This window comes from Chironomus tepperi, unplaced genomic scaffold (assembly GCF_022539635.2).
Source record: "Chironomus tepperi strain 1889 unplaced genomic scaffold, CSIRO-AGI_Ctep_v1 contig_354, whole genome shotgun sequence".
Taxonomy (NCBI): Eukaryota; Metazoa; Arthropoda; class Insecta; order Diptera; family Chironomidae; genus Chironomus; species Chironomus tepperi.
In genome coordinates, this window is record NW_027226476.1 from 1,529,495 (window position 1) to 1,542,990 (window position 13,496).

At 31.0% G+C, this 13,496-nt stretch overlaps 2 protein-coding genes across 4 annotated transcripts; one reads left to right on the forward strand and one right to left on the reverse strand.

Annotated features, from left to right (window-relative positions):
* The first annotated feature begins 518 nt into the window (after nucleotides 1-518).
* Nucleotides 519-3,815, forward strand: Past1 (putative achaete scute target 1). The gene is made up of 10 exons (XM_070645564.1): nucleotides 519-757; nucleotides 818-923; nucleotides 1,244-1,250; nucleotides 1,326-1,348; nucleotides 1,442-1,599; nucleotides 1,936-2,257; nucleotides 2,358-2,433; nucleotides 2,498-2,892; nucleotides 2,982-3,152; nucleotides 3,210-3,815. Exons 1-10 carry the CDS (start codon nucleotides 620-622, stop codon nucleotides 3,413-3,415), a joined length of 1,602 nt encoding a protein of 533 aa, XP_070501665.1. The 5' UTR covers nucleotides 519-619; the 3' UTR covers nucleotides 3,416-3,815.
* Nucleotides 3,816-4,485: 670 nt separating this feature from the next.
* Nucleotides 4,486-13,036, reverse strand: dikar (CECR2 histone acetyl-lysine reader dikar). Of its 3 annotated transcripts, none has more exons than XM_070645932.1 (11): nucleotides 12,728-12,745; nucleotides 12,529-12,641; nucleotides 12,164-12,370; nucleotides 11,997-12,093; nucleotides 11,824-11,934; nucleotides 11,542-11,764; nucleotides 11,252-11,479; nucleotides 10,613-11,035; nucleotides 10,328-10,465; nucleotides 10,030-10,154; nucleotides 4,486-9,969 (listed from the first exon to the last, which is right to left on the reverse strand). In XM_070645932.1, the coding sequence occupies exons 2-11, from the start codon at nucleotides 12,628-12,630 to the stop codon at nucleotides 4,949-4,951; spliced, it is 6,675 nt and encodes a 2,224-aa protein (XP_070502033.1). In that variant the 5' UTR covers nucleotides 12,631-12,641; nucleotides 12,728-12,745; the 3' UTR covers nucleotides 4,486-4,948. The 3 variants fall into 3 exon arrangements, with proteins under 3 accessions (XP_070502033.1, XP_070502032.1, XP_070502031.1); XM_070645931.1 differs by lacking the exon at nucleotides 12,728-12,745 and adding an exon at nucleotides 12,912-13,036 and having other exon boundaries at nucleotides 4,487-9,969; nucleotides 12,529-12,645; XM_070645930.1 differs by having other exon boundaries at nucleotides 4,487-9,969; nucleotides 12,529-12,645; nucleotides 12,728-12,882.
* Between the last annotated feature and the right edge of the window lie 460 nt (nucleotides 13,037-13,496).

The window sequence follows — 13,496 nt, forward strand, 5'->3', positions numbered from 1 at the left end:
AAGCTTCTGGATCTTTAGAAAACGAATTTTAGAGTATTATTATCAATTTATTTATGAATCACGTCCTGACTGAGTATTACACACATAAATTTCAATTGAATACCACATTTTTGACTTGATTTAACTTAATTAAATGAGTTTTTCATCAAATTGTTGTCTGATTTGTGAAATAAAAAAATGCTTTAATTTAACGGTTTTTAAAAATTTAAAAAAATGTCAATAGTGTTTTTTAGAAAAATTTAAATTTTTCATCCAATAGACATTTAATTAATTCTTATAGGTCTCTATTGCAAAAAATAAGACCTAAAATAATGTTACATTCTGTTCCGCTCTTTCAAAAACACTGTAAAATCTCCAAAATGTAAAAATTCATGAGAAGTTCAAAAAAGTTCAATCCAAAAACTCATAAAATTCAAAAGTGATTCATCCGTTGACGGATTATTTTTATCGCATTTTGCAATTTTAAAGCTGAAAAGTTAATTTACTTTTTTATAAGGGCTACACAGGGGGAAAATAACAGATTATTATTTCAACTGGTTGTGTGAACGTAGTTCATGTTCCTAAATTGATAAAATTATCTTAATTCAAGTGTGTTTAAGCAAAATTTTCATAATTAAAAATGTTTTCTTGGTTGAAGAAGGAAAAGGCGACACAGGAGATCGTCGAGACGGCTCTCGGCGAGATGAAGAAGATATATAAGTCCAAATTATTACCATTAGAAGAACATTACAGTTTTCATGATTTCCATTCACCAAAAGTAAGAAAATGATAATAGATTATTGACTTGCATAACATATTAATTAACACTTTATTTTAGCTCGAAGATCCGGATTTTGATGCTAAACCCATGATTCTACTTGTTGGCCAATATTCGACGGGAAAGACTACATTTATTAGATATTTACTTGAACGGGACTTTCCTGGTATGTGATATATTAGTCATTTAATTTTTTATGTTCATCAATTATCAATAATCTCTTTTGCCTTGATTTACATGGTACGATTTCCTTGAGCTTTTTCATGTGTGTAATTCATTTTCTAGCGCCTCATACTGATAATACTAAGTGATGTGAAAATATTTGCTAAAATTATTAGTCACAATTCGTGTGTTTACTTTCTCTTTTTCAAAGTATGAGCATAATGTTCTTAAGAGATCGACTATGCTGTGTATTGGAAATTGAACCATGTACTTTTAAATTATTCATTATATTAACTGTTTCTTATTCTTTTATTTTAATTACAGGTATCAGGTAAATTGTTGTGCTTATTAAAATTATTCTATTATTAAATGCTTTAATTATACATTTTTTTTTGTACTTATATAGAATAGGACCTGAGCCAACAACTGGTAAGATTAAATTTATATTCATTAGATTTAATTTACAATTTAGCTGGATCATTTCCACAAATTAAAATTTGTCTATTTATCTCCCCCACTTAGATCGCTTCATATCTGTTATGTACGATGAGAAGGAAGGAATAATTCCTGGAAATGCTCTAGTTGTTGACCCGAAAAAACAATTTCGTCCATTAAGCAAATATGGAAATGCTTTCCTCAATCGTTTCCAATGTTCAACTGTTAATTCACCTGTTCTTCAGGTATGAATCATTTTCTTATATGAATCACATTAGGTGTCTATTTTTGTATGAATTTGCTAATTGACAAGTTGCTTGATGACTTACATCTATTCATTCAGACTGTCTAAGCAAAAAGCTATGAAAATGTCAAAAGGTTGTTAGCTTAATTGACACTCTGATAGATACTATGACTATATGCTAAAAAAGCGCAGCATGATGAATATGAATTGCATATAGGTCATTAATTCGAAATTTATCTTCATTTGCCCAAGTTTCTTATTGCACATTTCCTCAGTTTAGAATACATTTCCTTTTTAATATTCTTTTTTTTTTTTTCTTTTATTATTAATCATATAGGCTATTTCAATTGTTGATACGCCGGGTATTTTGAGTGGTGAGAAGCAACGCGTCGATCGTGGATACGATTTTACAGGTGTATTAGAATGGTTCGCTGAGCGTGTTGACCGTATTATTTTGTTATTTGACGCACATAAACTTGACATTTCTGATGAGTTCAGACGTTCAATTGAGGCTTTACGCGGACATGATGACAAAATTAGAATTGTCCTCAACAAAGCTGATATGGTTGATCATCAGCAATTGATGCGTGTCTATGGTGCTTTAATGTGGAGTCTTGGGAAAGTACTTCAAACTCCTGAAGTGGCTCGCGTTTATATTGGTAATTATCATGACTGACTTACTTACTTTATACTTTTTTTGTTGATTGCCGACTAGCATATTTACATACATTATTTCCCGTCATTGTAATTTACATATAGGCTCATTCTGGGATCAAACTTTACGCTATGATGTTAATCGACGTTTGTTTGAGGATGAAGAACAAGATCTCTTCAGGTATGCTTCACATAATTATATCTTTGGAATAATTTTTGTTGATGTGAACTAATTATTATTGTAGAGATTTGCAATCGCTTCCGAAAAATGCTGCTTTACGTAAACTTAATGATTTAATTAAACGCGCTCGATTAGCAAAAGTTCATGCTTACATTATAAGTGAATTAAGAAATGAAATGCCTGCAATGTTTGGAAAGGAAAGCAAGAAGAAGGATCTTATAAAGAATATTGGAAATATTTACGACCGTCTTCAACGAGAGCATCAAATTTCACCTGGTGACTTCCCAGATATCAAAAAGATGCAAGAAGTTTTACAAAATCAAGACTTCACAAAGTTCCATTCATTAAAACCTCAACTTTTAGAAACTGTTGATAGAATGCTTGCTAATGATATAGCTAAATTAATGAGCATGATTCCACAAGAAGAACAAGAACTTGTTTCAGAGCCTTTGATTAAAGGTATATACTGTTTACCTGTATTATGTCTATTGGATGACTTTTATGTGCTTCAAACCAAAATTCTAATATATTTTCAATGATATTTTTAGGAGGTGCCTTTGTCGGTATTGAAGATACCATTTCTCCATTCGGATATAAGAAAGGAGAAGGAATTGACGCTGGTTTCGGCGAAGTTGACTGGATTTGCAATAGAGATAGAGCAAGAACTGATCCATTATTTGAAAATTTGAATCCGATTAACGGAAAGATTAGTGGTGCTGGTAAGCTATCTATTAATACTATTCTATGATCTGTGATTTATGTTAATTATGTTTTAGCCGCTAAAAGTGAACTTATCAAATCTAAACTGCCTAACTCCGTACTTTCAAAGATATGGAAATTATCAGACGTTGATTGTGATGGATTCTTAGACATTGAAGAATTCGCATTAGCTATGCATTTGATTAATATTAAACTTGATGGGAACGAACTCCCAAATGTATTACCTGACCATTTAATTCCTCCATCACAGAAAGGAAATTAAGGAATTGATCATTATCATGAAATGCTGTCAATAAATTTTTTACAAATACATCACATACATATGCTAGGTGATTTGATACTTATATAGGAGAAAGATGAGAGAACCAAGAACTAAAAGAATAAACTTTATAGTATATATTTATTCCTTTATATAGGACTCTATAATTGCACATGCTTTATTTTATCCATTTTATTATAAAAAACATGTTTATTAAAACTGATGATTGAAGTTTTATGAATTGTTATGAATTTTAAATCACGCAACGTTACACATCATTGGTTTTAATGCATTCATTTTTTTCATTTATTCAATATATTTTATTGATGTATCCTTTATTCTTTTTTGAAATATTTATTGTATATTGATGAGAAAATAAAATGTCAAAATTTATTCAAAATTATTACCTTTAAAAATATCGAAATTCTTGTTTATTTCTCGCGGTCGGTCTATAAAAAATGCATCGACCGAAAATGTCATTCGTTCCAATATGTCTAATTATACATCATTATCGCTTGCTCATGGCATGATTAAACTTCATGACTCAATACATAGTCGTACGACTCACGATTTTGAAGGTATGCGCGTCGCACATGAATAATTTGATAAGTGCTAATATTTACTGTCGATTTAATGAAAATAAAATTCAAAAAATGTGGATCAAGAATGGGTAAAGCACATTCTAGAACCTTGAATCTAGAATATTTTACATTTTTATGCGAAATTTTGCTTTTATCATTAAAAAGTTGTTAAAAGTAAATCGAACGGAACGAAAATCACACAAAATGTTGTTCATCAATCATCAGTTATCTAAACTATGATCGATGTTGCCAACCTGTATACAATATTTGATTCGTCGACCAAAAAATTTACGAAAAACCGTTAAATTTTGAAAATGTTTCGTTAAATTTTGAAAATTTAACGATCGACTGGAAGATTTCATATTTGAATTCTGAAAATACGTTAAATTATGGAAATTACAACAAATTAATCTGAAAAGTTAAAATCCCCGAAATAATCAAAAAACTCCAGTTGTAAGTTTATTACAAATTAATTTAATCATTGTTTCTTGTGATTAATACATAAATTAACGAAAATATTGCAAATAAAAAATCATAAAGTTCATGTATTAAATGATAACAATACAATTTTAAGTTATAATGAGTTAAAAATTAATTCCTTATTATAATTTGACTAAAAGAGTGAACTTAGTGCATTCCTATTTGCAATTTCCCATTTACTAAATTTTATTTTATTTTATTCATCCGTCTGCTTTTTTTTGTAGGTAGTTCTCTAAAGAAAGTTATAATATAATAATTATACGTGTTGAAAAGAATCGTCGTCGGTCAAAAAAAATTCATCTAGAAATATACTATACATACTTTTAATCTATTTTATTTGTTAACAAATATGCTAACAAAAAAGAATTGTGTTATATTTACAGTTAAAACATTAAGTTTGAATTAGTAAAATATTGATATATAATTAATGTTTACACGCAATCTAATTACTTTTTATCATAATAATGGTTGTTTATTACATGTGCCAATGAGGCGGTGGTTGTTGATGCATCCCTAAATGATACCCAGCTTGATACGATTGATTAAACATCATACGATATTGTTGTTGTAAAGCTGCTGGATCGATTGAGTTCATAAATGGATAGGATCGAGATGGATGAGATGGTAACAGATGATGATATGGAGATGAAGGTGTTGTGGGATGCGCTTGTGGAGGATTTGGTACTGTTTTATCAATCGTTTCTGCAGTCCTTAAAGCAGAGGAATAATATGGATTTTGAGATCCTCTAAATTCATCCAAATATGCTGAATTATCTCCATAAAGTCCCGGAATAGAAGGTGGTCCATAATTAAATGCACTTCCAGGCACAACGGATTTGATTGAGAGCGATGAAGAATCGGAGCTTGAAGCCGATGGAACTTTAATTCCAGGAAATGATTGAAATGTTTGTTGATGAACATACTGCTGATGTGCTTGTTGTTGATTTGTGGTAGGCAATTGATGTTGTGACAATGATGCAGGCGTTTGTTGAGGAATAACTTCTGCAACTGCATTTTTCTTCTTTTTACCCTTCTTAGCACCTTTTGTGTCAATTGGCGTTGGAGCTACAGCTGCTTGCTGATTTGCATTCATCATTTGATTTGTATTATTTGAAGCTTGGAAGATATTCAATCGACTTTGATAGCTCGAAAAATCTTGTTGCTCTCGTCCATAAGCTATTGTGGTCATTGGATTGGAATAAATTTGTTGGAAGTTTGTCGTTGCACTTGATTGTGGAACATTTTTAGAACTAAACATATGAGCAGCTGGATTAGTCTTATCATAATAATTGGTCGTAGGATTAGAAATGCTTGCAAAACGATCTTCTGCTTGCCTAAAGTCTCTCATAAATGCTGTCAATTCCATCATTGACGATGCAGAAGATGAATTAAATAGTGAAGCTTGTTTGTAATTCATGTCAATTGCCGTTGGTTGTGCAGCCGTTCGAGCACTTTGATGAGAGCTCATTAAATCATTATTTACAGGAATACTAGATGGATTTTGGATGAAATTACTTATGGCCGATTGTTTTGGATTCTCTTTTGGAACGATATCAAGTTGAGAGCTTACAGACATTGCTGCCGATGCTAATTTCTGCTGATTATTTTGATTATTTGCTGACGGATCATTTGGTAATTGACAGTTATTTAAAGTAGTTGGATAAGTAGGTTTTTGTACATTCCGAGACGTTGTGTCATATGATCTGTTTTTAGTAAAGTCTAAATCCAACGGCTGTGAGAAATTACTTGCCAAATATTGATTTGGAAATCTATTCGCTTGCTTTGATAAGTCAAGATATTTGGAACTGTCCTGTCTCTCATCATGTGTCACTGTAGTGTTGCATGGCTGTTTAACAGATTGCTGTAATGAAGCTTGTCTTCTAGCTTCTTCAGCTTGGTACGTTATTGATGCATCTTGGCGTGATCCAGCACTACTAAACATTGACTCATTTCCTGTCTCCAACTTCTTATTTCTCAATTCATTTGTCAAAAATGAAGTATCTCCAGGATAAAGAATTTGTTGGTTCTGCTGTTGCTGTTGTTGTACTATTTGTGGTGCCACAATCATTGGCGTTTCATTAGTCTTTGCAGTTTGATTTACAAAATTTGAAAGTTGTTGTTGTTGTTGTTGTTGCTGCTGCTGCTGCTGCAATGGTGCTGTATTATGAATTATTGGAGCCGCTGTACTAGTTTGTCGAATTTCAGGATTGAAATTGTTATTTGATATTGCTTTTTGACTAGCATTATGTGGCTGTTGTGGATTTGGAGAAAATTGAGATACTTCTTGTTGATCAAACATGTTGCTTTGGGGTGTAATTTGATTATTGAAATTATTTTGATTGGTCGGTAGAGATTGTGAATGATACGGCGATGTGGGATTTTGATGATAGGGTGAATTTGACTGTGAATATGTTGAATTTGGTGATTGAATGTTTGACATGTTATTTCCAGCACTATTATTACTATTATTGTTATTATTTGTCTGATGAATTTCAGTGCTCATATTGTCAGGAGTTGGTGGATAAGGAGAGTTTGGCTGCTGTTGATATGGAGAAGATTGTTGACTATGATGTGACGATCCAGGACTTACGACATTTGAATTCATCGATTTATGCATACTGGATTCTTGATTGAAATGCTTATTATATTGATCGTAATAAAGTGGTGAATTTGATGAAGATTGGTGCTGTTTAGTGCTTGATGATGATTCAGGATTATAAAAGTTACTATAAACATTTGCACTTTGAGACGAGTAGACATTTGATTGTTGTGAATATTGTTGATAGGGAGATGATAATGGCTGCTCTTGTGGACTATGACTTTTGTCGGGACTTGATTTTGTCGATGTCGTGTCTTGATAAAAACCTACGCGAATTGGACCATTATCAGGATAATTAGTTTTATGGATATCATCGAGTTTTGGTGATATTGCGGATATTGGCGATGCAGCAATCGGTGAAGGAAATGGAGCCGGTGCAGATCTATCTTCCATACTAATATGAGGACTACTTTCAACAGATGAAATTTCAGAAACTGAGCTACCAGTACTCAATCTTCTTTGTGGCATTAACGAAAGATCTATCTTATTCTCAGATTTCTTAATATTATCAGCTTCCGAAATATTTGGCTTCTTTGAAACACCAAAAGCTTTGAACCATGCACTTAAATTGGGTTTGGCATTATCTGTTGAAGACGCTGGTGCAATAATATTTGTATTTGGACATTCTGGTTCTGCTTTAAGAGAACTTTCAGATTGTTCATCATCAGGTGCATCTTTACATTTACTAGTTTGTTCCTTTTCACTATTCTCATTTTCATCATCACTATTTCTATCAATAATCTTATTATGCTCATTTGTTGGTTCTTCTTTTTCTAATCCACTATTATTAAAATGAAATGCGCTCGGATCCAAGACCTTTCCAAGATTTAATTTTGGACTATTCTCATCGGTCTCAGTGATTAATGAATTCTTTACGTCTTTAACTTTTTCCTTATTTCCTAATGGGATAAATTCATCTGGCTTCATGACATTTTGTAAATTGGATAAAAGATTTCCTTTTGTTTTTCCCGGCTGTAATCGATTTGTTGTTCTCTGTATCTCTCGTTTCGTTTTCATTACGATCTGATGCTTATCACCTAGCAATTTTTTCTTTGATAATTTTGCAAACTTTTTATTAGCTAAATTAGCCGACACAAGCACATTATCCTTATCTCTATTATTATTACTGCTACTATTATTATTATCGACGATATCTTTTGAAAAATTATCTTTTTCATTTTTTTGTACAATATTTTGAAATGTTGCTGTGGTTGCTGAAGTTGCGGTTGTTGTATGTATTTTCTTAGAGGTTGATGGTGGTGATGAAGGCATTAATGGTATAGGTTTCCGGAAATCATTATTATCTGATTTTAAGTGCACATCCATATCATCAATTGTGTATCGAGATGGAGAATTACTTTCAGAATTATATTCAAAACGAGGTGTGTGTTCTAGCCATTTATTTATATCTTTTAAGGTTTGTTCTGTTTCCAGATCTAATACATCCAATGTTGCTTTCTGCTTCATTTTTTTCTTATTACTTCCATCGTTACTCTTGGGTGACGATACATCCTGATTAAATAACTTATTTGATTTCTCTTCTTTGTTCGTACTAGACGATTTTATCTTATTATTATCAGTTTTGTTACTATCTTTATCATTTCTATCTTCTAGTAATGCGTCAAAGAGATCCTTTACTTCCTTTTTAACTTTGCTTTGTGACTGTTTTGATTCCTTACTGGATTTTTCCTTAATTTTTGGTGACTCCAGTTTTATCTCAACAGGTGAATCTTCAATCTCCTTTGCTGCTGCTGCTGCTTTCTTACTTTTCTTCGATGACTTAACATCATTCTTTTCTTTGAGTAAATTTTTCTGATTCCTTCGTTCCTTTATAAGGTCAAACTTATCCTTAATTTCAAATGATGTAGAGCTTTTATTTAAATCAGAAAATGAAGTTGTGTCATTTGAATGAGAACCAATCGATAATAGTGCCGGAGATTTTTCCTTATCCCTAGTTCCTAACAACATATTAAAATCATCATCTAAACATCCTAAATTTAATTTACTTGTAGAAATTTTGTGTTTGTTCTTTTTAATTTGTTTCGAACTTTTCTCAATACCCTTTTTAGTGCTTTCCTTTGGACCCTTCTTGCTCTTTACTACTTTCTCTTTTTCCTTGTCCTTTTTACTTTGACTTGTCTTGGTAAAGCTTTCATTTATCAAATCTCGAATGCTCTCATCACTACTGAAATCTGTATTATATGCATCATTTTCCTCATCTTTAAATGCATCACTCTTTATGTCCGTTTCTAAACTTTTCACATTTCCGATTTTCTTATTGTTTTTCGCCTTTTTATTATATGACTTTGGTAATTTCTTTTCAATTTTTTCTTTTGTTTTTATTTTCTTTTTGTATTTTTTACCCACTTTCACTTCCTTTATTGGAAAATTGTTATTTGTCTTTTTATTCTTTGATTTGTTCGAGCTTTTTGTTTTATTACTTTCACGATTTTCAGTTTTCACTTCATCAAAACTATCTTCATTTATTATCTTATTATCTTCTTCATCTTCAGAGTTTTCCACTATCACTTTGTGATTTTTATCCTTTTTATCTTTGTCCTTTTTTCGTTTAGTGTTTTTAGACGACGTTTCAAGTTTACTTGTAACATTTTTATGCTTCTTGTTCACTTTTTCCTCAATCTTTTTTGCACTTTTCTTTTCACTTACACTACTATTTGATACTGTCTCTTTTTTGCTATACTTAGTGTGCTTAATCTCATCATTCTTTGATAAACTATCATCTGAAGTTTGAATTTTTCTTTTTGCCTTATTATTTATTTCTGCTACTGGCGGATATTCCAATAGTACTTGTTCCTCATCAGATGAGCTTTGATCAAAATATTTCTTTGTCGCTCGATCAAAAGCTATTTGTAAATTATTTACCATCTGAGTATATTCTAAAAAATGCAATCAACGGGTTAGCTATAAGCAGTTATGAGGAAATGAATGAAAGTTACCATTATTTTGTCCATTGTACAGTCTACAATTGTTTACTATTAACTTAAAATCCGTTCGAAAATCTGTATAAGTTAAATATTCTCCATCATCAAGCTTCTCTTCCATCTTTAGGAGATCCATTGGTCTACAAGAGCAAAGCATGTCCAGATTAAATTAAAATTAAGATTCATAACGAACTTTTTAAATTCAAGAATTTCAAATGAACTTAACGAATGTGAAGTCGGATTACTGAACAGATAATTTCAAATCTTTTAAGTTCGCTATTTTTTAAAGTCATATAATGAGCATTTAACATACCGTTTAATTATTGAATAATATCTTGGTGCTATTTCCTCCTCAACGGGATCCATAAATGGCCAAGCATCATCGTGATTTTTCACATATTGTAAAACTTTATGCATTCCAATTTGTAAAACTTCGTCTGTTTCCAGATACCTAATGAATAGTAAAATAAACGGTTACGATACAATGTAAAACTTTTAACTGCTTCTTAATTTAATTAAATAAAATTGCTAATGGTGAAATAATGAGTTTCTCTAATAGTCTGATAATAATAGTAGTGTATAGAATGGTTGGACTTACGATTCTGCTTTCGCTTTCTTTTTCCGCGAACTTGTCGTTGAGGATGATGTATTAGAACTTTGCGTTGAGACGGTAGGAGTTTTAGTTGTTGTTGTAGTTGGAGGAGGAGGTGGTGGTATTATTGGTGTTTCAATCATAATATTGCCAGTCATAGAAGACAAAGAGTTATTAGTCTGTCGACCAGGTAATTTTGTAGTTACTGGAGGCATTTTTACAATAGAAGTATCGTCTTTATCCGTATATGTAAATACGTTATGTGAATTTAGTCTAGTGAAAATATTTTCTTTATTTGATCGAGAAATATTTTGATTAGAAGTAGTTAACAGTGAGGAAAGCTCATCACTTTTGGAATTTAGCACGCTAATATTATTATCATTAGAAGTAGATTTTCCACTAGAAGACGAGGATGACTCATAGGAGCATCTAGTAATAATATGGAAGAGAGGGCATGAATTACAAACGGAAGTCTTTCAGAAATCAATGGGCGATCAAAACTAATTTTTTTTGTATAAATATGACATAAGCAATTATTAGAAAACCATAATGATTAAAATCAAAATCATGAAATAAACATAATCACATTCAATAACTTCAGATATATTATTTTGTAAAGATGATTAATGTTTTTTTGCTTCTAACCGTCGTTGAGCTCTAACAGCACGATCCTGTTGAACTTTCTCGCGATATTTCTCTCTGGATTCTTGATCCTCCTTTTTCTTAATCAAAAATTTCTCCGAATAATTAAATCTATGTTTGGATTCGTCTGTTAAATCAATGGCTACGTTTTCTTCGTCTTCCACTTGATTCTTTGATTTTTGCTGTTCCAACAGACTTTTGACCCGCGTTGATGAACGTCTTTGGAATAATCTGAATTTATTTAAACATAAGAATTATATTTTTCATAATTATTATGACAATTTTGAATTTACCGTCTTCGGCGTTCAGCTTCCTTAGCTTTGAATAAAAATGGAATGCTTGGTAAAAAATCTTCAACAAGGCACTTGTATAAATTTTGTTCCTTTCGAGATTTTGAACTTTTGAATTTGTTAGCTAAATTGTGCCAATCGTCTTCAGTAAAGCAAATCACTTGCCATATATGATCTGAATTATTTGCTTTCGACTTACGAATATCTTCTCTGTACAAACGAGTCCCTGGAAATGCATAAAATTATGTTAACGACGTCCTCATCGTCTAAATATAGTTGACATACCATAAAAATACCAATAAGTAGAATGATTAGAATCGAAACCAAGAGGCTGAATTCGAAGACTATCTGATTCAAATTTACTTGTTGCAGGATCAACATCAGCAGAATCTAAACCTAATAAATAAATCATAATTAAGTTATGGACTGTCACAAAAATCAATCATTCTAATACTTACGAAATTCACATAAATAATTTAAAATGACAACCTTTGTGCGTAACGGTAATGAATGGAAATCAACATCAGTGTTAAAAGGATTTTCAATATTATGCTCCTACAAAACACAAATAAATAAGCTCATTAATTAAGTTACTAATTTCCAGTAAACTCAAATTGCCACTCACTTCACATTTATGACGAAAAACTCTTCTCAAAAACATTTGATAATTACTTGTTGTTATATTGGACCATTGCTTCTTGACTAAATCGCATCCTTTAAGTAACGAAACAATCAATTCTGGAACTAATCGAGGATTTGCAAGTCCAACTGATGTGTAATCAGCGACGGTGTTATTTTCTAAGCTATCCAATAAAAATGCTTCCTCCAAATCCTGTTAAATGCATAGAGAATAGAAAAGTGAAAATTATACAATATGCTGCTATATCCAAAGCAAAATAATAACAAACGATGAGATACAGCGCAAGCATAAGCTTAGCGTTAAGACGGAGAAAAAAAAGTGAAAATTTTTTGTTTAGACATGAAACTTACCTCGATATCAAATTCTGGTAAATTAAATGATCGACTAAATAATGACGAAAAGAATGCAATTTGTGGTACTTCTGGCCATGTTTGGATTTCGATAAAATTCATGAATTTCTTATCTACCTTTATATTATAAAATTAACAAAAAAATAATAAAATCCTTTAAATTTCATCAAAATTTTACTCTATTAATTTAATTATGCACCTTTAGCTTCTAATTATCTTAAATATTCACTAATAATAAACAAAAGTACTGTTAGCTGTGAGATTTTACGCTTTTTCACTATATTAACTGTTTTATGAAAAAATCAATGGCTTGACTATTACAAAAATCATATTTTCGATAATCTTTACAAATCTAAGCATATCTAACATATAACAATTATCACCTTTTAAACTAAATTATTGTTTTTACAAATTTTTATGTAGAAATATTACAGGTTTAGTTAATTTTATTAAATTCAATAGCGCACAATTTTTTTTTCTTAAATGACTGACAGACCTCGGATTATTTTTGTGCCGCTTTCCATAGGAAGTTTCAATAGATTTAAATTTTTGAGAACCGTTGTCAAAGTTTTTGAATCCAACGGTCGGCGTGCTTTTTTGAATTCAATATATGCGGGAAACTTTCAAGCATGCTTTGATCAAACTTTCTTTAATTAAACATTTTAAAATTTTGTGGTAATTCTAGCATTTCATAATAATAATTAATGAAAATGCATATGAAGCTCAAGAATAATTAAAAAGAGGCTTACTGATATTTCAGTTAATGACACTATCACACTATTACTAAATAGTAATTACTAAAGTTATTAATTTATGGTGCTCATCATGTTAAATCATCTGTCTGATTCCAATACACTTCAAAAAAATATGCTCAAAAAATCAATTATTTAATTCATTGAAAATCGAAATAGAGGACAAAATACAGCCAAGCAAGTTCTAGGTCGTGGCAACGTATAAATATGCATTAG